Source organism: Eurytemora carolleeae, unplaced genomic scaffold, assembly GCF_000591075.1.
Source record: "Eurytemora carolleeae unplaced genomic scaffold, Eaff_2.0 scaffold783, whole genome shotgun sequence".
NCBI lineage: Eukaryota > Metazoa > Arthropoda > Copepoda > Calanoida > Temoridae > Eurytemora > Eurytemora carolleeae.
This window is the reverse complement of record NW_019396710.1, coordinates 126,167-154,129: the sequence shown is the minus strand read 5'-3', so window position 1 is coordinate 154,129 and position 27,963 is coordinate 126,167. Positions and strand designations below refer to the sequence as shown.

At 32.0% G+C, this 27,963-nt stretch overlaps 1 protein-coding gene across 2 annotated transcripts; it reads left to right on the top strand.

Moving 5' to 3' along the window:
- Positions 1–1,731: 1,731 nt before the first annotated feature.
- Positions 1,732–26,705, top strand: LOC111707656 (synaptic vesicular amine transporter). 2 transcript variants are annotated; one of them, XM_023480789.1, is made up of 18 exons: positions 1,732–1,939; positions 9,975–10,040; positions 11,035–11,108; positions 12,643–12,710; positions 13,492–13,571; positions 14,106–14,163; positions 14,820–14,869; positions 15,295–15,353; positions 16,420–16,503; positions 17,457–17,552; positions 18,443–18,514; positions 19,493–19,575; positions 19,983–20,080; positions 22,249–22,362; positions 22,686–22,737; positions 24,137–24,200; positions 24,392–24,443; positions 26,606–26,705. In XM_023480789.1, the coding sequence occupies exons 2-18, from the start codon at positions 9,976–9,978 to the stop codon at positions 26,688–26,690; spliced, it is 1,254 nt and encodes a 417-aa protein (XP_023336557.1). In that variant the 5' UTR covers positions 1,732–1,939; position 9,975; the 3' UTR covers positions 26,691–26,705. The 2 variants fall into 2 exon arrangements, with proteins under 2 accessions (XP_023336557.1, XP_023336556.1); XM_023480788.1 differs by having other exon boundaries at positions 18,443–18,520; positions 19,499–19,575.
- Positions 26,706–27,963: the final 1,258 nt, after the last annotated feature.

Here is a 27,963-nt window from a genome sequence, read left to right as displayed (position 1 = left end):
TTCTGCTAAAACAATTAAGGAAATCGTCAGAATCTCACTTTTCATTGGTCAGAAAAAGAATAAAAGGGTGAATTAATAAAGGTCTGTGCCGAGGGAGGGGATGCAGAGCATCCAGAGCCACGCGAAATGATCTCCAAGCTAATCAAAATTATCTCCGTGTCTCATGCTACGTATCCCAGCCCCCGTAACTTTGTCCCAGCGTCCTACATTCTGATCTCCAAGCCTTATTATTTTTTTCTAGAAATCTCAAAATGATAATTTAAGGATACATTAACTATTTGTATTAAGAAGTCTGATTTAATTAAGATTAAGACTTCTATTTTTGTTCTTCTAAATTTTGTTTTGATAATCAGGTTGAGGATCGTGCCCATTTTTTTGGCATTGATAGTTGTGCCCTTGTATCTGTGGAGAAGGATATTGAAGGCTGATCGCGCCCATTGGTAGTGGTGTTGATAATACGAGATCCTGTCCTAGTTGAGGCATTGATGGCTCAAAATCGTGTCCTAGTCGAGACATTGATAGTTTACAAGATTGTGTCCTAGTTGAGGCATTGATAGCTCTATATCGTTTTCTAGTTGATGCATTGATAGCTCAAGATCGTGTCCTAGTTGATGCATTGATAGCTCAAGATCGTAGTATACGAGATTGAGCCCAGTGGTAGTGGAGTAGGGTATTTACTACAGGACTAAATTTATTTAGTTTAAGAACTGAAGTATTTTAAATGTTTAGCTTTGTACAATATAAAACAATGAGACCAAAACTTTAGCAGAAACTTAAGTTCAGAGACGACTGTAATAAATTGTTCCTGTCTGTTCTCTTAATTTTATAATTCACTGCAACTTTAAAAAAATTGTTTTTAAAAGATTTGTTCCGAAAATCGTTCGTTCAGAAAAAAAACTATAGTTTTTTTCAATTTCGATTGAACGATTTTAAATCTTTTTCGTTTGTTTATAATTAACGATCGCTTTTCATTTCTCTGAACAATTCTGGACATTTATCCATCGTTCGTTTTTTGTCTCTGAAAGACAACATCGTCCACGGAAAATGTTGTTCGTGGACGAAAACGATGTCAAATCTCTATAATGTTGTTCGTGGACGAAAACGATGTCAAATCTCTATTTCCTGCAACTAGACATGAACCTGTTTCTATTAAAAGAATATATGTAAAGCAGCATACTTGATTTAATAGAGGGATCGTCATATTATTCAAGTTTAAGGTCGTCTTTACAGTCTAATCCTTTGATAATAACCCTTTATACATTCGACTTAAAGGTTGGATTCTGTGAATACCGAATATATGTGCATCTCAGTGTAGAGAGAGATGAAGCTCAATGAAATAGGATTAGAAGAGTTATAAATGATCCAACCCTCTTATATTTACAATTATTTTATACTAGCTTCAAGTTTTAGATCTGAACAATGCAAAATTTACATCAAACGATTAAGACGTCATATTTCTGCCAAAAATTGCGAATATATTTCTTAAATTATCTATCAGAGGTCCATTTAAATTTTATCGAAGAATGGTGAGATACCAATCTTCCGTTTAAAGAATTTATATTGGTTTCTCCAGCGCCAAATTATTCTCAAGAATCCCACTCCGCGGCTTTAAACGACGGAGGATATCCCCCGGCGGCCCGTCCCGGACACAGCGGTTCAAGGGAGAACCAGTTTCGGCCAGGTCTGACCTACCGGCACCAGGAAGAGCCAGCAAACTGTTGCGCATTTTCTCATTCCATCTTCGGAGCAGGGGGAGGAGGGGTCTCACTCTGTTTGTGGACCCCCCCTCCACCACACCCTACTCCACACTCCTCATCTACTTAGACCTTAGCCACCTGCCACCCCCTGTCAGAGAGCACCTTTATATTGTGCTACTGAGTAGGGGGTGAGGAGCGGGTTTATCAGGAGTTTCAAGAAGAAGTCGTCTGAAACCCAACAGGTAGTAGCAATTGTTGTGTACGATTGTACGGAATTTGTACTGTCTGTTTCCTAATATTTGAGATTACGTGAAACTAAACTTATTTTTTCTTTGTTAAATTATAAATAAGTTATAAAAAGACTTTAATCAAAGTAGAAGACTTCATGTAACCTTGGGAACGTCATATAAACAGAGTTTTAGGTCGTCTTTACAGTCTCATCCTTTGTGGGTAACCCTGCACGTTATAAATTATAATTAAAACACGCATGATTTTGTTTTTCTTTATTCTTCATATTGACAATATTCTAGTAGTTATTATTATGTATTTTATGTTATTAGTAAAAGCACTTTTTTCTGTGGACAAGACTGATTTAACAGTTCTGAGATGTTTTTACTTTCTTTGAAGTTGATTCTCTTTTCTTATCAATCGTTTCTCTTTCATTTTATATTATTATCATACCCCCCCCCCCCTTTTCTTTAAATTTGTTGCTTTTACACTACACGTATTATCTGAAATAAGATTGTAGTATTTCCACATTTTTAAGACCAAAATTTATATTTTCTATGTTGTTCTATAATTTGTGTTATTCTGTCGCGTCGACTCGACAGCTTGTCTTCAAAACATACTATTTTACCCCTCAAAATGTTTCCATATTTTTCAAAAAAGTTTTATTTAAAACTTTTATATTAACTTCCAAATAACATATTCGAATTTGCACATGCATTATTTGCACATTCATTATTTGCACATGCATTATTTGATCTGAAAACATTTTCAAGATTCTGAACTTAGGATTTTTTAGTTCAACTGAGTCTATTCATTTCTTTGTCCTTTGACAAAAAATGATTTATTTTGCTTGTGTATTATTTTATTCTATTTTTCGTTTCGTTTTTGTATATAAACTATAAAGCTAAGACTTGGGATTTTTTTTAAACCATGAAACCTTTTGAGTAAGTAAGTTATCATTTATTTATGAATAATAACAAAAACATACAAATTAAGTGTTTAAGGAGAAAATATTTGAAAACCTCCAAAAAATAGAGGTTGTGGGAATATATTCCCCCATTTCTAAAAAAACATAAAAAACATAAATAAAAGGAAAAGGAAATCATGAAAGCCATAAACCCCCCAAAAATGCAGTAGAAAGGCAGGATTTTCTTTGGCTGAGCTGCCCATAAGCAGAAAATGGAATTGAAAACGCATTATACAAAAAAGAGTAGATAGAACCCATAAAACATTTACTGAGTTGCATTATTCCAACCTGACTCTCCTCACAAATAAGTCAATTGAATTTAAATCACTCAGATATTAAAAGTTTTAAATATCGAGTTCGTAATTTCTCCATATATGAACAGATAGAAGTATAATTAGTAGCGATCAAAACCGAATTCAAATCTGTATCAGCCTAACAAGCCTCATTTAAATTAGATTTTTTAGTCCACAGACTATATGAAGCCAATTTTCCGAAAAAAAAGACTTTTCTTTTTTCCGTTGATTATTCTTTTTTCCTCATTTTTTATTGTTTTTTCTTTAATTTAAGTTCTTTCATTCAACAATTTAATTAAAATTCATTTTCCTGTCATGCCGTAGGATTTGTTTTTATATCTTAATTATAAAAACAGTAACTTATTTGATGATTTAATCCCTCGTGTAACAATTTAATCTTATTCCAAAAATAATTAACATGAAAATACAAAATGAACATTAAAAAAGCTAAAACATTCTAATGAAAAAAAGGTCATATTCATAAATTGTACTTTTGAACCGCTTTGTTAAACATACTAAAGTATAAAATATCTAAAACTGATTAATCAGACAAGTCTTTTAAGGATACGGTTGGGAACTTTTGAATCGAAAGTACTTCTATATAAATCACTTCTGCAGTCCAGCTTTCAGCCTTGAAAAAAGAAGTAGCATACCTGAGCTACTTTATATCCCAAGGGGTAATAAAGTAGCTGAACGTCCCGCTACAAAAAGAAAATGAGTCGTTAATTGTGAGGAGACGATTAAGAGTTTCTACAGTTGAGAAGTTATATTTCTCCTGCTCTTTAAGTAGAATAGTTAGAGTGTAAGAAATAACAAGGAAACTTTACGTGACAATACATCTAGTTGACTAATCAGTCCTTGCACAGCTCGTCTACAGGGTGTCCCGATAAACATGGAAATTCCATGACGACTTTTATATTGTCCTAGATTCATGCACCCTTTTTTCATGAACACAATTATTGCAGTATTCCAGCTTAAATATCTAATATCGAGAACTCCTGGTCTTCAGATTTTCAAAATGTATTAAATTCATTTAATAAATCAAAATTGTCTTAATATCTAATATCTTCTTCAATTTTTAAGAAACAAGAAAGGTAGAACACTTAATAAATGCTCGTCAGACGTACAGCACCCTATATTTACTTTCTTTTCCATGTATTAAACATCAGATATCAAAGACGACTTACAGTTAGTCTCTCAATTTCCATATTTATTGGGACACCCTTTACGATAATAGAAGACAGTCCGACCTTTTAATAAGTTAATTTTAGATAGATTGAAACATATTTTCTTGAATCAATTGGTCTCAGATCAATTTATCTGATCAATCCCTCCGACATGAATTCTCAAATAATTTATTCTTATCAAATCTTCTTCCAATTCCACTAATCAATTCCTCTGATCAATTTATCTGATCAATTCCTCCGATGAATTCTCAAATAATTTCCCTAGATTAAATCCTCTGATCAATTCCTCGGATCAATTCCACTGATCAATTCCTTCGATCAATTGCTCTGATCAATTCCTCTTATCAGCTCCTGTGCTCAATTTCTCTGATCAAATCCCAGAATCAAAGTGTCGATCTAACGACCAACTAGTTCTTCTCTTAAAACCTATTGCTTGTAACGCTTAAAGCAACTCAGAAGAGATGTTTTTAAGCTAACGCGCGTTTGGCAAGAAAACTAGACAAAGTTTCAAATTCAAACAGGTGAATTAAGTCAGAAAAGTTCAACATCGTTATTTCATTAACTTTAATCTAAAATGATATTTTTGTGCTAAGTCAATCAAACATTTATGCAAATGGACATTCTGTATTGTAAAGCTCTGAATTATTTAACCCCAGATTATCTCACTTATCCACGTCAATTACCAATATTTGTCCCCCCCCCCTTCCTCCTAATAGTAATGGAATATAACAATAGAACCGGAAAATGATGAAAACGGGTTCTTAGGAGAGATGTTATGAAGGGTAAGGCTAGAAGATATGGAGGCTACAGAGGATAGGAAAAGGGGGAGTGGGAGGGGGGAGGGGGAGAGAGAGGAAATTCTCGGCCGGAAATTTTTCTAAGTTGAGCCACTTAACACTCAATAATGTTGGAACCTCTCATAAAGAAATTCCTTCGCAGGTAGTCAGTTAGATAGTTGGATAGTTAGATAGTTGGATAGTTGGATAGTTAGATAGTTGGATAGTTAGATAGTTAGATAGTTGGATAGTTAGATAGTTGGTTAGTAGGATAGTTGGATAGTTAGATAGTTGGATAGTTAGATAGTTATACAGTTAGATAGTTGGATAGTTAGATAGTTGGTTAGTAGGATAGTTGGATAGTTAGATAATTGGTTAGTTGGATAGTTAGATAGTTGGATGTTGGATATTTCGATAGCTGGATAGTTAGATAGTTGGATAGCTAGATAGTTATATAGTTAGATAGTTGGATAGTTAGATAGTTGGTTATTTGGATAGTTGGATAGTTGGATAGTTAGATAGTTAGATAGTTAGATAGTTGGATAGTTAGATAGTTGGTTAGTAGGATAGTCGGATAGTTAGATAGTTGGTTAGTTGAATAGTTAGATAGTTGGATGTTGGATATTTCGATAGCTGGATAGTTTGATAGTTATAGTGTATAAAAAGTTAAGTGTGGAGTTAGAAAGTTAGGTGAATAGTTGGATAGTTAGGAAGATAGTTGGATAGTCAGATGGATAGTTGGATAGTTAGGAAGATAGTTGGATAGTTTGTTGAATAGTTTAATAGTTGGATAGTTAGGCGGATAGCTAGGCAAACCTGTAACACTTGTAACACTTTTAACAAATTAAAATAATACATTTGCCCCCTTGGAAGTCGGATGACATAGGATGTAACCTATATTTTAAGTTTCCTGTTTCACAGTTTTATGGATTTCACTGTAAAGTATATTAAACAATATATATTATATATTATATATGATAAATATATCGAATATATCTTTATACTTATAGAAATATATTTCGTGCACTTTAGGATTCCTTTCTTCCATTTAAACCCTGGAATCTGATTACTGGACATTCAACAATTTATATCCAAATATATTCCCTTTATTTAATTTTCTTCAGTTTGTCTTCTTTGTCTTTGTGCTTCTATTAAATTTTTGGGTTGTCTCTCTCTCTCTCTGTGTTATTTTATTTGTTTCCAATAAACGCCAAAACGACTGAAGCTATCAGGCCCAAATATTTTGTGGCAACTTACATGACCACAAGGAAGGCTTACGGCTTTGTCGAAATTGAAAATTTTTCCCGAAAAAATCTATATTACTGAACAGACCAAAACGTCAATATTTCCGTTGTACGCATCCAAAGAAAAGAAAATGAAATTGTCCCTTGAAATATTTTGAAAGAATGAAATGGTATAAAAGAGCAACTCTTCAAGATAATTGGAACCAAAACTCAGGATTAGAACAGGAGCACAGGAACTTTAGGTTCGACTAGAGAGGAGAAAAAAAAAGATAGGAAGAAAGAAGAAGAAAGAAAAATAAATAACTCGATAATAATGTGGTTTAAAAGAGTAGAAAAGTTAGGGAATGACATGAAATAGTAGAAGAATAAAGGAAAAAGTAGGAGAATAATAGAATAAGTAGGAGAATAATGGAAAAAGTAGGAGAATAATAGAAAAAGTAGGAGAATAATGGAAAAAGTAGGAGAATAATGGAAATAGTAGAAGAATAATGGAAAAAATAGGAGAATAATGGAAAAAGTAGGAGAATAATAGAAAAAGTAGGAGAATAATGGAAAAAGTAGGAGAATAATGTAAAAAGTAGAATAATAATGGAAAAAGTAGGAGAATAATGTAAAAAGTAGAATAATAATGGAAAAAGTAGGAGAATAATGGAAAAAGTAGAATAATAATGGAAAAATTAGGAGAATAATGGAAAAAGCAGGAGAATAATGGAAAAATAGGAGAATAACGGGAAAAAAAGAAAATAATGGAAAAAGTGGGAAAGTAGGAGAATACTGAAAAAAATGGGGAATAATGGAAAAGTAGGAGAATAATGTAATAAGTAGGAGAATAATGGAAAAAGTAGGAGAATAATGGAAAAAGTAGGAGAATAATGGAAAAAGTAGGAGAATAAGGGAAAATGTAGGAGAATAAGGGAAAAAATAGGAGAATAATAAAAATAGTAGGAGAATAATGGAAAAAGTAGGAGAAAAATGGAAAATGTTGGATAATAATAGAAAAAGTAGGAGAATACGGGCAAAAATAGGAGAAAAATGAAAATAGTAGGAGAATAATAAAAAAAGTAGGAGAATATTGGAAAAGGTAGGAGAATAATAGAAAAAGTAGGAGAATAAGGGAAAAGTAGGAGAAAATGGAGAAAGTATGAGAATAATGGAAAAAGTATGAGAATAATGGAAAAAGTATGAGAATAATGAAAAAAGTAGGAGAATAAATAATAATGGAAAAAGTAGGAGAATGGTGGATAAAGTAGGAAAATAGTGGGAAAGTTTGTAATGAAAAAAAGTAGGAGAATGAATAATGTAAGAAGTAGGAGAATAACGCGAAAAAAGAAAAATAATGGAAAAAGTAGGATAAAAACGTGAAAAATGGAGAATAATGGAAAAAGTATGAGAGTGGGTGATAAAGTAGGAAAATAGTTAAAAAGGTTGTAAGGGAAAAAAGGTGGAGAATGAATAATGTAAAATGTAGGAGAATAACGTGAAAAAAGGAAAATAATGGAAAGGTAGGAGAGTAATGGATTAAATATGAGAATTATAGGAAAAGTAAGAGAAAAGCAGGAAAAATAAAGAGAATAATTAATTAGAAAATATTAGATAAAGATGGATAAATGGAAAAGTATGCTTACTAGAACAAAATTTTAGTTTTATACCATAACTCAACAAATGTTAGCGGCTCGGAAGATATATTGAGAAGCCTAAACTAAATCTGAAATTGTAGAGAAATAGAAATAGAAGGAAAAAATGAAGAAGAAAAGCTTATGGTCCTACCCTTTCCCGTTGAATATCCCCCCCCTCACCCATACATGTAAACCCTTTCCCGTTGAATATCCCCCCTCACCCATACATGTAAAACCTTTCCCGTTCCCTAATACCTCTTACGATATTTATCTTAGGGGCTAAATGACTATTTTATTCAATGAAAGATAGACAGGTAGACAGAGAATCTAGATATTTAAAGTAGTATTCTGTCTGTCTACTTGTTTGTTTATTTGTATGTAAGATCAAAACTTATGAAGCCGCGTGGACAGATTTCTCTCAAATTTTGATTAAGGGATTCGTTAATAAAACCCCGAGAATATTTTGATCTTGGTTTGAGTTGATCTAAGCTAGTTGACTTAAATAGTTTAAAAAGTTTAGTTTAATGGCAAAGCTGGGTTACCAAACAAGTACGTAATATTCTTAAACAGAGTTTGATTACATACCTCCTAATAGAAGCAGTACAGACCTACATTACCGATTCACAACGGTACCCTTTAAACCTTAATTTATTCAACAAGAAACAGTTTCTTGTTTCAGTAACAATTAGAAGAAATTAACCGACTTATACACTTTTCAAGTCAGAAAACAACCAATTGTTTTCCGCATTAGGCATTAAATTAAGGTTTCAAGACTTTCAGACGTGCCACTCTATTTTGAAAATGGAGGACCACCTAAAATTATATAGACAATCCCTTTAAAGGTGCCGATTTCGGTGAAAATTTTTAGACGCTTCTAATGAGACCTTTTTATCAATGTGTTGGTAAAAAAAACTTTGGACAATACCAAGAAATACAGGCAGGCTATGCAGTAGTCGGGCTGCCTTATTTCCGCGTCTTTTTCAAATACTTTAGTTTTCATCTTTTTATTGTTGGCATTGTTGTGTGCTAGTGTTTATGTATATTTTAGCTTAAGATTTGAATGGTTGAATTGAAAAGATAGGTTTCAAAGTTTTATACCTAATCTCCAANCTACTAAAAAGTATCAGATAGAACTGTAAAATACAGATCCTACTAAAAAGTATAAGATACAGATAAAATACAGATAAAATACAGATTCTACTAAAAAGTATCAGATAGAACTGTAAAATACAGATCATACTAAAAAGTATCAGATAGATCTGTAAAATACAGATCATACTAAAAAGTATCAGATATAACTGTAAAATACAGATCCCACTAAAAAGTATCAGATAGAACTGTAAAATAAAGATCCCACTAAAAGTATTAGATAGAACTGTAAAATACAGATCCCATTAAAAAGTATCAGATAGAACTGTAAAATACAGATCCTACTAAAAAGTATCAGATATAACTGTAAAATACAGATCCCACTAAAAAGTATCAGATAGAACTGTAAAATAAAGATACCACTAAAAGTATTAGATAGAACTGTAAAATACAGATCCCACTAAAAAGTATCAGATAGAACTGTAAAATACAGATCCCATTAAAAAGTATCAGATAGAACTGTAAAATACAGATCCCACTAAAAAGTATCAGATATAACTGTAAAATACAGATCCTACAAAAAAGTATCAGATAGAACTGTAAAATACAGATCATACTAAAAAGTATCAGATAGAACTGTAAAATACAGATCCCACTAAAAAGTATCAGATAGAAAGTCCAGTTAAGACTCCCTGAACTTTTTTACAGTTTCTCGTTTATCGCGGTACGTTTTTATTAGTATTTAACATAAAATTGACAAATTTCAAGAAAATGTGAGTAATTGTCAGAAAATTCGCTCCCATATCAAAAAGTATCACCGGGCTATTGTATTATCATTTTGTGACAAAAATTGGACGTAATTCTTATAAATGTTTAGAATGGGGTCAAGGGTTGGAGAGTATGTGTCTAGAACCAAGATTGGGGCATACTTCCACTCCGCCAGGTACCTTACTTTACTCCGCCAGGTACCTTACATTGTTCCGCCATGTACCTTACTTTACTCCGCCAGGTACCTTACATTTTTCCGCCAGGTTCCTTACTTTACTCCGCCAGGTACCTTACTTTACTCCGCAAGGTACCTTACTTTACTCCGCCAGGTAACTTACTTTACTCCGCTAGGTACCTTACTTTACTCCCCCAGGTACCTTACATTGCTCCGCCAGGTACCTTACATTGCTCCGCCAGGTACCTTACATTACTCCGCCAGGTACCTTACATTGCTCCGCCAGGTACCTTTCTTTACTTCACCAGGTATCTTACTCTACTCCGCCAGCTACCTTACTTTACTCCGTGAGGTACCTTTCTTTACTACGCCAGGTATCTTACTTTACTCCGCCAGGTAACTTACTTTAATAACTAGACTATTAGGTACCTCACCAAATACTCCGCTAGGTAAATAACTATACTCAGCCAGGTAACTAAGTATGTGTACTCCGCTAAGTAACTCACTACATGCTCTACCAGATACCTTACTATACTTCGCTAGGTAACTAAATATACTCCCCCAGCCCGCCAGCTAACTAAATATACTCCTCGAGAAAACTAATTATATACTCTGCTAGGAAACTAACTATATACTCCGCTAGGAAACTAGCTATAAACTCTGCTAGAAAACTAACTATATACTCTGAAAGGAAACTAGCTATATACTCCGCTAGGAAACTATCTATATACTCCGCCAGTTTACTGACTTTATACTCCGCTAGGAAACTAACTATTTACTCCGCTAGGAAATAACTATATACTCCACTAGGAAACTATTTATATACTCCGACAGTTTACTGACTTTATACTTCGCTAGGAAACTAATTATTTACTCCGCTAGGAAACTAACGATATACTCCACTAGGAAACTTACTGCATACTCTGCTAGGAAAATTCCGCTACCGATCTATTTATACTTCTTTGATTATTGATAATAATGTTTATATATTTAGGGAGTCTAGAAAACTGGTTTTGATTATTGTTGCAATCGCTCTTCTTCTGGATAATATGCTACTAACAACCGTAGGTAAATTCCGCTCTCATTTAATCCCTCCTCCTCAGTTCAATCCCCTCTCCAGTTCAATCCCCCTCTCCGGTTCAATTCTCCTCTCCAGTTCAATCTCCATCTCTCCATTTCAATCCACCCTCTCCAATATAATGCCACTTCTCCAGTTCAATTCCCCCTCTTAAGTTACCATCAGATAGAACTGTAAAATACAGATTCTACTAAAAAGTATCAGATAGAACTGTAAAATACAGATCCTACTAAAAAGTATCAGATAGAACTGTAAAATACAGATTCTACTAAAAAGTATCAGAATATATTTCGTGCACTTTAGGATTCCTTTCTTCCATTTAAACCCTGGAATCTGATTACTGGACATTCAACAATTTATATCCAAATATATTCCCTTTTTATATTATATATATATATATCTACTAGGGATGGGATGTTGGCAGAAAGGTATAATATATCCAAATTATGTATATATCTTTACTAGGGATGGGGATGTTGGCAGAAAGGTATAATATATCCAAATTATATATATATATATTTACTAGGGATGGGGATGTTGGCAGAAAGGTATAATATATCCAAATTATATATATAAGGATTGGGTACAGTATACCAATGTTTTTATAGGATTGGGTACAGTATACCAATGTTTTTATAGGATTGGATACAGTATACCTATCCCTCCCCTCCGATCCCCTCAATCTACCACCTACATCCCTTTGTGTTATTTCCTATCCCTCACCCAACCCTTCTCATCCTAGTTTCTAAGATTAAGAGCGTTGAGTGCACTATATAAGGATGGTTTATTACTCCATTATTATTGTTTTTAAAGATGGCCGCCAACCGCCCTAAGAAAACTTGGAGGATTGCCGCCAAAAATTGGGATTAGGAGGAGGGGAGGGATAGGGGGGGAAATGAAAAGACAAATATTAAGAAAGGGGTAAAGGAGCCATAATATAGATTTGATATTAAGTGTTTATCGGAATTAAGGGAAAACTATAAAATCTGGACATTAGCCGGAAAAGAATCGTGGATTAGTTGCTGATACGGGGGTTAAAAGGGGAACCTAAAAAGATTTAGAGAAGGGGAAGGGGACCGATGGGTGGGGAGGGGGCTACAGGAGATTTTCCCTAGGGAGACATAACCCGCTGATATGAGTTCTCATTATACAGTTCGCACTAGGGGGGGATACATTCATCATACACAATTTTATTACTATTATTATTATTATCATGAATTTCATCATTATTTTTATTAGATATCCTAATTCAATAAGTAATAATTGATTAATAATAATTTTAGTTCCGATAATATTATTTAGTTCCGATAATATTATTCTGATAAAATTATTTAGTTCCGATAATATTATTTAGTTCCGCTAAAATTATTTAGTTCCGATAATATTATTTAGTTCCGATAATATTATTTAGTTCCGATAACATTATTTAGTTCCGATAACATTATTTAGTTCCGATAATATTATTTTTTCCGATGACATTGTTTAGTTCCGATAATATTATTTAGTTTTGATAATATTATTTAGTTCCGATAATACCTGGATTTCTTTATGATATTCGGCACCGACATCAAACACCTGCTCCAACAATTACAGTAAGTTATAAAAAACATTATTTTAACATTTTTCTCCAATCTTCACCTTTTTTAACATAGATGTTTTCTTATATATATATATATGAAATATATATAAAATCATTTTTTAGTGCATTTTCTACATTGATGAGACCGTTCGAATATTTCTGAAGTAAAATTGTTATTCCAAAGGGAATTAGATATATTTTGAATTTTTGTGTTCTTATTTTAGTTTCAGCTTTGGACCAATATTTCTTTCTATCTTTGCAATTTAATAACAAACTTATTTATCTATAAAATGTTCGCAAATCAAAATTGTCTTAATATTGTTTCTAAAATTATTTTTCTGGTTTGCATAAGTTGTTGATTAAAGATATTTTAAAATGTATGCAAACTGATTATTAAAGTTATCTTGCACAATAACCACAATTGAGCGCATGGCACCTTTAGATTAAACCCCTGATATATCACATAATTTACGTTTGAAAAAAAAATATATTTTACCAATAACATTCTTTATTATTTATGTTATGTCATCATGTTGTTAACGGTTTTTATTTTAAATGAAAAATGAATAAGCTTTGAATTATCATAATATTATTTATACCTGTGTCCGAATTTAATGAATTTAAGCCGCGTCTCAAATCCCCCAAAAACGGGTTTCAATTGAGCGCTGGCTTAAATCTTCAAAAATGTAATACAATTTAAAGTAGAACCAACCATATTTGAGCCGCGGCTCAAATTCTTTAAATTCGGTCTCTGATCGGATGGAATATAAACTATAAATCTAAATATTATTTAGACTCCTGATTGGAATGAATATCCGTATAATGAAACCAACTACAACTACACCCTCCCTACTACCCTTAGTCCGGACGAAATGTGAGTATTTTTTTACAGCCCTTTGACCAATAATACAGACCTATGAATCCCCCAATAGAGGGACATTAAGTTACCTTACGTCTCTTGGAAAAATTAAGTAATCCGCTCTGCAAAGTAGCGCCATGGTGGGTGGCGGGTCAGGAAGTGGCGCCATGGTGGGTGGCGGGTCAGGAAGTGGCGCCATGGTGGGTGGCGGGTCTGGAAGTGGCGTCATGGTGGGTGGTGGGTCAGGAAGTGGCGCCATGGCGGGTGGCGGGTCAGGAAGTGGTGCCTTGGCATTTTAATTTTTGAATAATATATTAAAAAAACTGGAGTAATTCCAGTTTGTCTGAACTCTGAGTAACAGCATTACTCAAAGATTTAAGAATAGTTTATTAAAAAATATTTAGAGATTCCTGTATTCACAATTTCTGAATACAATATTACCTTCCGAACTTTACAGTGTAAAACGTTTATCATTATCGCAACTAAAAGTTTTAAACTTAAATAAAATATTTTGTAAATTAATAAAACTTGAAATGTTTTTTTACGCAGGAAACATCGAGAACTTCTGGAGGAAAATGTTGAAACTGGATTTATGTTTGCTTCTAAGGTATACTTCTGTAAAAATTGTTTTTCAATTTAAAATAGTGACAAAAGGACACTGGCGGGATTAGAATTGTTTATTAGCGACTAAACTTATACGGAATTTACACTGTCGGCTTCCTTATATTCACAAAATAGATTATTAAGTACAATAGGTGGCAACAGAGAAATGGACCAATTATACATGACGTCACAAGTGTCAAATATAACAAGGAAAAATGAAACTTTCTTACATTAGTTGACATGTTTTCCAAGATTAAATAAAAAAGTGTAAAAACAGAAAATAAAGAACACACAAAATTGCACTTATTTTACTGTAGGATAAGCACTTTATTTTAAAATTATTACTATTATTAATAAAAACTAAGTTGACACTTGTTACGTCAGAATACAGCTGTACTGAGAATGTATACAAATTCGACGTTGCCATCTATTGTACTTGAATCTAACTGTAAACTTGTTTCTTACTTTGTCAAATTATGAGTTTGTACTATCTAAGGCAGAATAAATAATTTTTACCTTGGGATAATAACATTTTATAAGTTTCCTGTCGTCTTTACAGTCTCATACTTTGTGGGTAACCATGTGCACAATGTACATGATGACAGAGAATACAAAACTATGATCTTTAGAAACAAAATTTGTTTGTTTGTTTGTTTGTAGGCAGTAGTTCAGTTGATAACAAATCCATTCGTCGGACCTCTAACTCATAGGTAAGATTTGTTCTTGTTGAAAGGGACTCGAGACAGAAACATCAGATAGATGTCTTAAATGTATTGTTCAACGCCTGAGATTCTCAGGTTTCTTCCTATACCCCCTCTCATATTTCCTTTACAGTCCCTTTAATACTTTCTAGTTCTAATCCTTTTTTTCTTTGACAGTTGTGCTCTTGTATTTTCATTTTACAGACAACGCCGAAAATTTGCTTCAAATTTTAACTTTTGAACAGTTTTGTTTTCAGATTTTAGTGTTTTTTTTTATAGGATTGGGTACAGTATACCAATGTTTTTATAGGATTGGATACAGTATACCGATGTTTTTATAGGATTGGGTACAGTATACCAATGTTTTTATAGGATTGGGTACACTATACCAATGTTTTTATAGGATTGGGTACAGTATACCAATGTTTTTATAGGATTGGGTACAGTATACCAATGTTTTGTGGTTTCGTCATCATGTTTGTTTCAACAGTCAGTAAGTATATATTTTTTACTTAAAATATGTGCTTCATATTATAATAATTGCATTCTAAAAAATCTAAGTAAACATCTATCTTAAAAAAGTACAAGCAAAACAAAATTGGATCGAAAAAATCTTTTGAAAGTAAACCAATAATTTTTTATCCGAATTGCATCGATTTAAAAAAATCTGTGGAATAGGAAGACAATAGCAATTTAAGTTTTGTTGATATTGTTATCAAGCATAGTAGTTGTAATTAACCAGTACCTAACATCACCTAATTAAGTTACATGGGTCTGTGTACACTGCACTATAGTCATCTTTCATGTCTTTTTGACAATTTTGAAATCATAACTTGTGCATTCGTCTTCTTATTCTACAGTTTTATAGGTCCTGTTATTCCTTGAATTTAGGTTAAAATTACAATATTTATCATGCTTTATTTGCTTCTGTCTCTTCCTATCTTGCCTCCCACTCTCCCCCCCCCCACTCCCCTCTCCTCATCAGTGTGTTCTCTTTTATCGTATATATTTGCGGTTTAAATTAACTCCTCAATATACAACAAGTAAAGATAAAACTCGTGTCAAACCTTCATTGCTGTCACACTTTACTTTATACTGATACTGTGTAGTGTATACACAACAGCACCACGCTATACACCAAGCATGATCAATATTGGAATTAAACCACCCGCCCATTTGAGGTTTGTGCATTAACACTTGAATTTAAAAGAATATTAAAATTGTTCATAATATCCTCAGATTGATTATAATAACAGAGAGCCTGTTCTACGCCGACTACGCATAACTCCTTTGGGCTTCTGCCTCTGGGTCATTGTGAACGAAACACACATAAATCTTGAAAAGACGACATATAGTGTCCTATCTGTTATTTTAAATAATCTATGATAACATCATATAAATACATTAGTGGCCAACCAAAAATAAAAATAAAAAATTGCCTTATTTTTTTATGAAATAATTTGTTTTGAATTCAGATTAGAAAACTATTTCCTTTAAATAGCCCCCTCCCCTGAAAAAAAATTCATTTCGGATAAAATGTTTAATACTATTTTGTTTAGTTTTCGCGTTTGGACGAAGTTACAGTGTTCTGTTTATAGCTCGAGCTCTCCAGGGAATTGGAAGCTCATGCTCATCAGTCTCAGGTAGAGATGGGCATTTATCACATTATCTCAGGTAGAGATGGGCATTTATCACATTATATCAGGTAGAGATGGGCATTTATCACTTTATCTCAGGTAGGAATGGGCTGGTCATTTATCACTTTATCTCAGGTAGAGATGGGCATTTATCACTTTATCTCAGGTAGGAATAGGCTGGTCATTTATCACTTTATCTCAAGTAGGAATGGGCTGGTCATTAATCACTTTATCTCAGGTAGAGGTGGGCATTTATCACTTTATCTTAGGTAGAGATGGGCATTTATCACTTTATCTCAGGTAGAGATGGGCATTTTACACTTTATCTCAGGTAGAGATGGGCATTTATCACATTATCTCAGGTAGAGATGGGCATTTATCAAATTATCTCAGGTAGAGATGGGCATTTATCACTTCATCTTAGGTAGGGATGAGTAGTTTTCACTTTATCTCAGGTAGGGATGAGTAGTTTTCACTTTATCTCAGGTAGGGATGGGTAATTTTCACTTTATCTCAGGTAGGGATGGGTAGTTTTATGTTCATTTTGGGTAGGGATGGGTAGTTTTTACTTCATCTCAGGTAGGGAAGGGTAGAATTTTACTTCATCTCAGGTAGGGATGGGTAGTTTTTCACCTTTATGAAAAACGAACTGATCTTATTTTTTAGCTTATGTTACCCCCGACACCCAAATTATTTATATTATATATATATATATCTACTAGGGATGGGATGTTGGCAGAAAGGTATAATATATCCAAATTATGTATATATCTTTACTAGGGATGGGGATGTTGGCAGAAAGGTATAATATATCCAAGTAATAAATATATATCTAATAGGGATGGGAGTGTTGACTGAAAGGTATAATATATCCAAATTGTATATATAAATTAACTAGGAATGGGGATGTTGGCAGAAAGGTACAATATATCCAAATTATATATATATATATCTACTAGGGATGGGGATGTTGGCTGAAAGGTATCCAGATGACAAGGAGCGAGGGAATGCTATGGGTGTAGCTCTTGGAGGACTTGCTCTAGGTGTACTCATAGGTAGGATTCAGTTTAACTTGTTTTTAGCCAGTGGTGGATTAGGAGGGAAGGGTAGAGGTGTTAGGGGAGGGGAAGCTTCTAGTTCCTTCCATTCGATTTTTAAGAATAGTTAAAAAATACTTAATCAGTCAATTTTAAGTTACAACTTACAGTTGCAAGATATCTTTTTTTAAATCGGTTAAGTCATCATTTTTTAGCAACCCTGACTCTTTTAGGGTTCAGTTAAAAATAAACAAAATACCATAGCAAATTATATAAACAGACCTGATTTGAATCATTTCGAAAATCTTTAAAGTTTAAAACAATTTTTTGAGAAAAAGTCTAAAAAAGTTCTTTCAATCTGATAAAAATCCAAATATCTCTGAAATAAACTTTTTTGCTGTAAAAATTTTAATTGGCTTAAAGTGTTGTTTATCTGTAGAATTGGCTTAAAGTGTTGTTTATCTGTAGAATTGGCTTAAAGTGTTGTTTATCTGTAGAATTGGCTTAAAGTGTTGTTTATCTGTAGAATTGGCTTAAAGTGTTGTTTATCTGTAGAATTGGCTTAAAGTGTTGTTTATCTGTAGAATTGGCTTAAAGTGTTGTTTATCTGTAGAATTGGCTTAAAGTGTTGTTTATCTGTAGAATGCACAACTTCAAAGTAGGAAATATATTTTGATTTTTTTTACATCATTATCAGTCCTAGGACAGATTTGACCAATAATATTTAATGAGCAATTATTACAACATTTTTGAAATTAAAAAAGACAAAGTATTTTTGAGAAAAGAAATAAAAAACTATTAGTCAAGTTTAAGAATGAGAAGTTAGATAAAACTAAATATTAAAGAGGGATGCGGGTAGGGGGGAAAAAACATGACAGATTGACCGACAGATCTAAACTTTTTTTCAGGTCCTCCATTCGGTGGATTTATGTACGAATTCTTCGGTAAAACGGAACCTTTCCTAATCCTGGCCTGTCTTGCACTAGGGAATAGATTATCTAGATACAAGAACTACTGCAAACTTCTGGCCAACGTAAAAAAAGATTATTTACTTTCAATTTTTTAAACCCTTGCAGAGATGGAATTTAAAGAATTTGAGCCGCGGTTTAAATCTGCCAAAACCCGGTTTAAATTTAGCGCCGGCTCAAATCTTGAAACATTTAATACAATTTTAAGTGGAACCAACCATATTTAAGCCGCGGCTTAAATTTAAACCGCCGCTCAAATTCTTTATATTCGACCACAGGTCTCATAATACAACTCTGTTCTGCTATTGATAAACATTTATTTAAAAGATTTTTTTTATTTAAGTGTAATTTCCTATTAAATGCGTAAGATTGAAAACAAATTAATTTTCAAAAAGGTCGGGTAAAAAATTATATAAACATTTTCTAAGAATTTTCATGTTGTTTATATTCAACAAGTCAAAGAATATACATATATTCAGTACGAAGTGAAAACAATAAAACCAATGATGGTAAATAAAAGGATAGATTTATTCAACAGTTGCTCTTTAATACATTGTTTGGTAAAAACTAAATAACATCCCTTCAAACTTATTCTGTGTTCTAATAGAAATAGAAACTTTTTGAGATTTAGACAGTTTAGTTATCTCTATCTTTTTTCCCGTTACATTTTAGAAGAAGAGATTTGTTACAAGATTTTTTTTCATATGTTTACATAACAATTTGTCTCTACTATGATTTTTTCCTTGTTTCGTAAGATTTTGAATTTTAATTTAAAAAATGAAAGTGAGAAGCGAAGAAAGGCACGTCATTTCTTAACTCATAGTCTTAAAATGTTGTTAATCTTTTTTAGCATTTAATTTTTTTTCTCAATTTCCATTTTAATTGGGACACCAATTGGGCTTATTTTTTATATTTAAATTTATAAAATACGTTCTGATTTAAAAGCAATTTTCCTGGTAAAATACGGTTCAATTCTTGATAATCTGTATTCTCCAGCTGACGGATGTCTCCAGCTTCTAATCCTGCAGCCTGGAGTAAACAAAATGGAGGAGGAGAATGCCCCCAGTCTCAAGGTATTATTTCACTGTTAAAATGCCCCCAGTCTCAAGGTATTATTTCACTGTTAAAATGCCCCCAGTCTCAAGGTATTATTTCAATGTTAAAATGCCCCCAGTCTCAAGGTATTATTTCACTGTTAAAATGCCCCCAGTCTCAAGGTATTAATACACTATTAAAAGTTTATTTATTATTTATCTAATTCTCTAAAATGTTCTTCAAAAATTCATCATTATTGTTCATTATACCCAAATGAAAATTATTTATTATCTTTACAAACTGATATTTTAAACTTAGACTATAACAGAATTCATAGTTTTAAATATCAAAGGTCTAATACATTGTGTTGTAAAGATATAGAGATTATAAACTCAGAGCTTGGGACAAAAAAAATCAGCTTTTAATATATTTTTTTTAAATTTAGGAATTAATATCGGACCCGTATATTCTGATAGCAGCTGGTGCAATCACCTTCGCTAATATGGGAATAGCAATGCTAGAACCTGCTCTACCCATCCACATGTAAGTATGGATTCAAAATATCTTGTATTTCAAATATTTTAAAGAAACAGACACATAATCTTATATTTTTGTTAAAACATTAGAAAATGGAATTACTTTTTTATAGATAAACAAGTATTTAAAAAGCACGGCCACAAACTCAATGTTCTAATCCCTTCAAAGTTGCAACCTAACTTTTAATTTGTTCAATTTTGATTTTGTGAAATCGAATTTAAAGAATTAGAACCCAGTCGCTGAACCAATAACCGGTTCCAATTGAGCGCAGGCTCACAACTCGAAACACTGATTATAATTTTAAGTGGAACCAACCATGTTTGAACCGCGTCTAGCCGCGGTTCAACTTCTTTAAATTTGGCCTCAGGTTGCAAAGATAAAGGGATTAGAAAAAAAGAGTTTGTGGCAAGAAGTCAGTTTTTTTGTATTAATAATACAGCCTATATCCATATATATATTATCTGTAGAATTGGCTTAAAGTGTTGTTTATCTGTAGAATTGGCTTAAAGTGTTGTTTATCTGTAGAATTGGCTTAAAGTGTTGTTTATCTGTAGAATTGGCTTAAAGTGTTGTTTATCTGTAGAATGCACAACTTCAAAGTAGGAAATATATTTTGATTTTTTTTACATCATTATCAGTCCTAGGACAGATTTGACCAATAATATTTAATGAGCAATTATTACAACATTTTTGAAATTAAAAAAGACAAAGTATTTTTGAGAAAAGAAATAAAAAACTATTAGTCAAGTTTAAGAATGAGAAGTTAGATAAAACTAAATATTAAAGAGGGATGCGGGTAGGGGGGAAAAAACATGACAGATTGACCGACAGATCTAAACTTTTTTTCAGGTCCTCCATTCGGTGGATTTATGTACGAATTCTTCGGTAAAACGGAACCTTTCCTAATCCTGGCCTGTCTTGCACTAGGGAATAGATTATCTAGATACAAGAACTACTGCAAACTTCTGGCCAACGTAAAAAAAGATTATTTACTTTCAATTTTTTAAACCCTTGCAGAGATGGAATTTAAAGAATTTGAGCCGCGGTTTAAATCTGCCAAAACCCGGTTTAAATTTAGCGCCGGCTCAAATCTTGAAACATTTAATACAATTTTAAGTGGAACCAACCATATTTAAGCCGCGGCTTAAATTTAAACCGCCGCTCAAATTCTTTATATTCGACCACAGGTCTCATAATACAACTCTGTTCTGCTATTGATAAACATTTATTTAAAAGATTTTTTTTATTTAAGTGTAATTTCCTATTAAATGCGTAAGATTGAAAACAAATTAATTTTCAAAAAGGTCGGGTAAAAAATTATATAAACATTTTCTAAGAATTTTCATGTTGTTTATATTCAACAAGTCAAAGAATATACATATATTCAGTACGAAGTGAAAACAATAAAACCAATGATGGTAAATAAAAGGATAGATTTATTCAACAGTTGCTCTTTAATACATTGTTTGGTAAAAACTAAATAACATCCCTTCAAACTTATTCTGTGTTCTAATAGAAATAGAAACTTTTTGAGATTTAGACAGTTTAGTTATCTCTATCTTTTTTCCCGTTACATTTTAGAAGAAGAGATTTGTTACAAGATTTTTTTTCATATGTTTACATAACAATTTGTCTCTACTATGATTTTTTCCTTGTTTCGTAAGATTTTGAATTTTAATTTAAAAAATGAAAGTGAGAAGCGAAGAAAGGCACGTCATTTCTTAACTCATAGTCTTAAAATGTTGTTAATCTTTTTTAGCATTTAATTTTTTTTCTCAATTTCCATTTTAATTGGGACACCAATTGGGCTTATTTTTTATATTTAAATTTATAAAATACGTTCTGATTTAAAAGCAATTTTCCTGGTAAAATACGGTTCAATTCTTGATAATCTGTATTCTCCAGCTGACGGATGTCTCCAGCTTCTAATCCTGCAGCCTGGAGTAAACAAAATGGAGGAGGAGGATGCCCCCAGTCTCAAGGTATTATTTCACTGTTAAAATGCCCCCAGTCTCAAGGTATTATTTCAATGTTAAAATGCCCCCAGTCTCAAGGTATTATTTCACTGTTAAAATGCCCCCAGTCTCAAGGTATTATATCCTATATCCTATATCCTATATCCTGTATCCTATATTTATATATATATGTTTATACATATCCTATATCCTATTAAGGATGGATGTGATGAAGAGTGCTAATTTACAGCAAGGATTAGCTTTCCTACCAGCCAGCATCTCTTACGCGATAGGAACTAATCTTTTTGGACCTTTGGGACACAGGATGGGAAGGTAGATTACATTTACATTTAGTGTTTCTAACATTCGCGAAATTTGACTTTCGCGAAGCTCTGATAATATTTTCGAGAAGTTGGAGAAGTTTTGCAAAAAAAATGTTTTTGCTATTTTTATGTTAATGTTTTGCTCGAACAAGAAAAATTGGAAAGGTAAAAACTAATGAATTTGCTATAAAACATTGAGTTTTTCGCAAGTTTTTCGCAAGTTTTTCGCGATTTTTGCAAAATTTCGAAAATATCGAGTTTTTAGAAGTTCATATTAATTTATCTCTTTTTAAAATATTTTATGGAAACTAAGTTCTAACTTGAATTTTAAAGGTGGAAAGCGTCTCTGATAGGAATTGCTATTATTGGATTTGCACTCATGTTGGTAAGTCTAAAAATCATATTTTTTTCACGAATGTTTTACTCTATGTTTAAGGCCCCGTTTTAGTTAAAGTAAAAAAGTATGCTATGAAGAGCTTTTATACTAAAAGCTGTAGACATTCGCTCCAAGCTTTATCTGCTGTTTCTGATACATCCCCTGCTCCCTCATATATCTCATGTTCCCTGATTTATCTGTTATTCCCTGATATATCTCATGTTCCCTGATTTATCTCCTGTTCCCTGATATATCTCCTGTTCCCTGATATATCTCCTGTTCCCTGATATATCCCCTATTTTCGATATATCACCTGTTCCCTGATATATCTCCTAATCCCTGCTGCTGTTCCTGATCCCTGCTGCTGTTCCTGTTTCCTGAATGCTGTTGGATTTCACTCACTCAACTTGGCTGTGATGATAAAGCCGTCACAACCTCCTTGAGTGAGTGAGATACAACAGCAATATCTTCAATGGAGTCATCACAAATATCTTCAATGGAGTCATCACAAATATCTTCAATGGAGTCATCACAAATATCTTCGATGGAGTCATCACAAATATCTTCAATGGAGTCATCACAAATATCTTCAATGGAGTCTTCACTAATATCTTGAAAGGAGTCTTCATAAATATTTTCACTGGACTCTACGACTGTATTTTCAGCAACAATTTCAACCAAATTATCATAAATTTTTCTTTAAAAATATTCATTTTTATTTAAATGTTCATAAAACAATCTTAATTTAAATCTTAAAAAGCATCCTTAAAATCACAAAAAGATTTCATATTGCAATCAAAAGTTATTACTATTTAACTATCTTCAGAGTGTCTTCAGTGTCGTTTTAAGAAAAAATTTCTGAATATAGTCATAAACGTTTTCATTTACAAATTTATCAAGAGTTATACTCATGTACATAAAACCTTTTTTAAGAAAACATTGATCAACATTAATTATCCCAAGTAAAATATATTTTGATTTTAAAACTTTTTTTCAACACCAATTTTTTTTAATTCAAAAACCTTTTTTTGTTTTTCAAAAAATTCATTTGACGATATTTATAATTTCTTCAAAGGGCCTGTGGTCGTAATTCAAAGATAGACATGCAAGATTTAAAACTGTATCATACAACTTTTCACTGTTCAACAATGTTTTTTCTATCTTAAGACGTGTTGAATTCTGATTTATGAATACCTTCAAAAATCTACAAGTTACTCGATATATTTTAAGAAAAAAAAATTTAAAATTAACAATTTTCAGCTTATAATTATGGATATCACACGTATCCTTGACCAGACACAGACAAAGGTTTTATGGCTCATGTTACCATCATAAATATTTCAGGTTCCTCATGCTACCAATATTCACCATCTAATTCTACCAATATTCACCATCATAAATATTTCAGGTTCCTCATGCTACCAATATTCACCATCTAATTCTACCAATGGCAGCTCTGGGCTTTGCGATAGGTAAACAACCAATACTAATTGCTAAATGTATCACTTTTCCAGGATAAATTAACAATTTTGCTATATCAAGTACTCAAAGTTTGAAACTTTAAAAGATGTACACCAACATATTGCAAAGATATAGGTATTTGAAAATTCAAAGTTAATTTATTTAAAAATTGTAAAGAAAATGGTTTGTTTGAAATGTCTAGGTATGGTTGACAGTTCTATGATGCCGGAGTTGGGTAATCTGGTGGATATCAGGTTATCAAAAACAGCAATTTTTTTCGACAATCAAAATTAGTACAACTCAAATAGATTATCAAGTACAAAAGGTGGCAACAGAGAAATGGACCAATTATACACAACGTCACAAGTGTCAAATATAACAAGGAAAACGAAATTTTCTCACATTAGTTGACATGTTTTCCAAGATTACAGCTGTACTGAGAGTGAACAAATTCTACGTTGCCATCTATTGTACTAGAATCTGTTTGGTACAACTGAGTATTGTACAATAGACAGACGGTCTAGAATTATAAAAATCATAATTTTTATTGACAATTAAAGTCAGGATTGTTTCATGGATCACTAGTCTGTCTAAATTCAATTTGAAGTACAGGATCAGAGACTTGAACGACCACATAAAACTCTAAAGTTAACGGTATTTAAGCTGGATTTTGTGTTATATGCCATGTATGTACAGGGTAACCTATAAAAGACGAGACTTCAGAGACGACTGTACAGAATTTAAACTGTTTCCTCAAATTTATGATTTTCTGCAACTGCAAACTTGTTTCTATCTTTGCGAAATAATAAAAGGTCTTAAAACGACTATCTTCAAGGCAGAAGATATAATTCAACCTTGGAAACATCAAATTTAAAGAGTTTTATGTCGTCTTTACTATCTCATCCTTTGTGTGTCACCCTGTATGTATTTGTTAAATGATAAACCAAATAAAAAGGTTAAAAAGTGTATATTTCCATAGAAAAATTGAAATAAATTCAACAATCTTTAAATTTAAGACATTTTCTTGCTGAGTCCTCAAGAATTTTTGGTTTGTAAGGAAATAATTTATTAGATTACAAAAATCTTGAGTGACTTAGACAAAATTCGTATTGATTTTGAATCTAGTTGATTTATTAAAGTTAATCATTTAATCCAAATTTCCCCTTATTGAAAATCAAAAGTCCCTGTTTAGTTCTGTTTTCTGATAAATAAACCTATTTATCCTATTATCTATTGATAAAAATATCGAAAACAAATATGTATTAAAAATATAGTTTATTAACATAATATTAAATAATATTTAAACTTATAATTAATAATGAATACAAAATAATTGTATTGATTTCGTAAGAGAGAGAGGGGGGAGGGGTGACTGAAGGGAAAAATATTGACTCTGAGGAAATATATAAGAAAAACCAATGGTTTGGTTGACGGTATAAAAAAATCATTTTTCTGTCAATATAACAATGGTTTGGTTGACGGTATAAAAAATCATTTTTCTGTCAATACAAAATTTTTTAAATATGTTAATTTTCTCAGAGTTTTAACGAACCTTTTGAAATAGCAACACGCAATTTTATGTACCCAAATAATCATTCATTTATGTTGTCAGTACATAATAGAATCGGGGGGGGGGGTTAAACACTATAGAGAGCAGTACAAATGTACATATTAATCTAGTTAGTTGTATTGTGTATAGGGTATGTTAAACAAAATAGAAATAATGATAATGATAATGATAAGCTACAACTGTACAATGTTTTACAAAAACGTTTAATTTCTCAAAAATATTTAAAAAATTCTCCTGGAAAATACGCCTTGTTGCTATACCTTGCGATTTCTATACGTTGGATTTCAATAATGTTTGACGCCGAGTGACGTGTCTAATTCACAAAAGTACCATTAATTATTTGATTGGTCAAGGATTATTATTATTTCTTTACAGATTATTATTATTTCTCTACAGATCATTCTTATTTCTCTACAGATTATTCTTATTTCTCTACAGATTATTCTTATTTCTCTACATGTTATTCTTATTTCTCTACAGATTATTCTTATTTCTCTACATGTTATTCTTATTTCTCTACTTTTTCCTCTACAGATTATTCATATTTCTCTACAGAAATGCTTGTAATTATTGCAAATTTGGTTTCAATATGTTTTTATTTTTAAAAAAATATTTTAAAATTACTTTCCAGAAGTCGAAAAAAATAAATGTTCTCATTCGAACTTTTGAAAACTGCGTCGGACATTGACTATTTTCGAAATAGAGGTGGCTAGCTAATATTCTAGCTTTTTAACACCATTTTAAAGACGAAATGACGTAAGGTGACTTGAAATTACGCGTACAGTACCTTTAATAACCGGACCAGAAAACCAAGACAGCCCTATGATCTAAGAGGTTCTAATTTAGGCATACTGCAGTCTATGGAGGGGTTTATGCTATAGGAGATATAGCTTTTTGTCTAGGGTTTGCTATAGGTATTATTTTATTTTAGGATATTTATGGCATTAAATAAAAAACAGATTGTAATGTCTCAATAAAAAATTCTGAATAAAAAAATTTCTTTTTTTACCTGTTAAATAAATATTTGAATGTTGTGTAGTAAAATTTTATTTGTAAAAATTCTTATGTGCTTAATTTAATTATTTTAGCATCTGGTATTTGGAGAGAAAACCAAAGTAAAGTATGCAAACTTTACTGAGGAGCTCCTGGAGGATAACAAACCTTTTAATGATACAAGATAGTTGATAACAAGCCCTGTAATCAAACAAGATAGTTGATAACAAGCCCTGTAATCAAACAATATAGTTGATAACAAGCCCTATAATCAAACAAGATAGTTGATAACAAGCCCTGTAATCAAACAAGATAGTTGATAACAAGCCCTGTAATCAAACAAAAGGTTTATAATAACCTCTTTAAAATTGATAACATCAAATCCACTGAGTTGCTAACATAATTTTTCAAATATATTAAAAATAAGAACGAGGTTGCAAGGCCTAAATATGCATTTTTTTTAAATCTTTAATTCGAATCTAGATTCTCAGATGATATCCTAAATGCTTTCAAAGAAAGAAAACAAAGCTTTCAAATTTTCATGAAAACTATGCTACCAAAAGTTTTCAAATGATTATCTTAAATTTGCAAAATTCTTTCTCTTTTTGTTTTCAAGAAATGTTTTGGTAAAATGTTTTTTTGTCGAGTGATATTTATTTTCTATCACTGATATTATACTGGAAGATTAAACATATATTTAATCATTATTTAATCGTATTCTTAAGCATTGTATAGGTTCCTCAGGGCAGCAGCATGCAGAGCAAAGCATGCCAGCATGCCCTGGGCTAGTTGTAAGGGTTTGCCAGTCTGGCATAGTATTAAGGACATACATTTTGAAAGAAATCGCATATTATCGTAGTTTTAAAGCCATCTATTTAATAGTTACTAAGTGGAAGCTAGATTTAAGGTTTTTTAATATATATTGTCATTTCCAATCTTTAAACCGATATCATATAATCAATTGTATTATTGACAACAGAAGTATTATTGTATGTATGTTCAAATAATGCCTTTAAAAAAGGCCAGAAATAAATATGAAAATCATTTTGAATAATATATTTCAAGAAGAGAGATCGAAAGAGTGAAATATAATTAAAAGGACTAAATTTCAAGTATCATCATTTTGTGGGTCCCCCTGTAGAGTCGTTTCTAAAAACATTCTATTTTGTGGGTCCCCCTGTAGAGTCGTTTCTAAAAACATTCTATTTTGT

Coding starts and splice junctions, on each gene's coding strand:
- LOC111707656 (XM_023480789.1), top strand. CDS start 9,976: ATGGGGTCAAGGGTTGGAGAGTATGTGTCTAGAACCAAGATTGGGGCA. Junction 12,711..13,491: donor CACCTGCTCCAACAATTACA/GTAAGTTATAAA, acceptor AATATTATTTAG/ACTCCTGATTGGAATGAATA. Junction 13,572..14,105: donor ACCCTTAGTCCGGACGAAAT/GTGAGTATTTTT, acceptor TTTTTTACGCAG/GAAACATCGAGAACTTCTGG.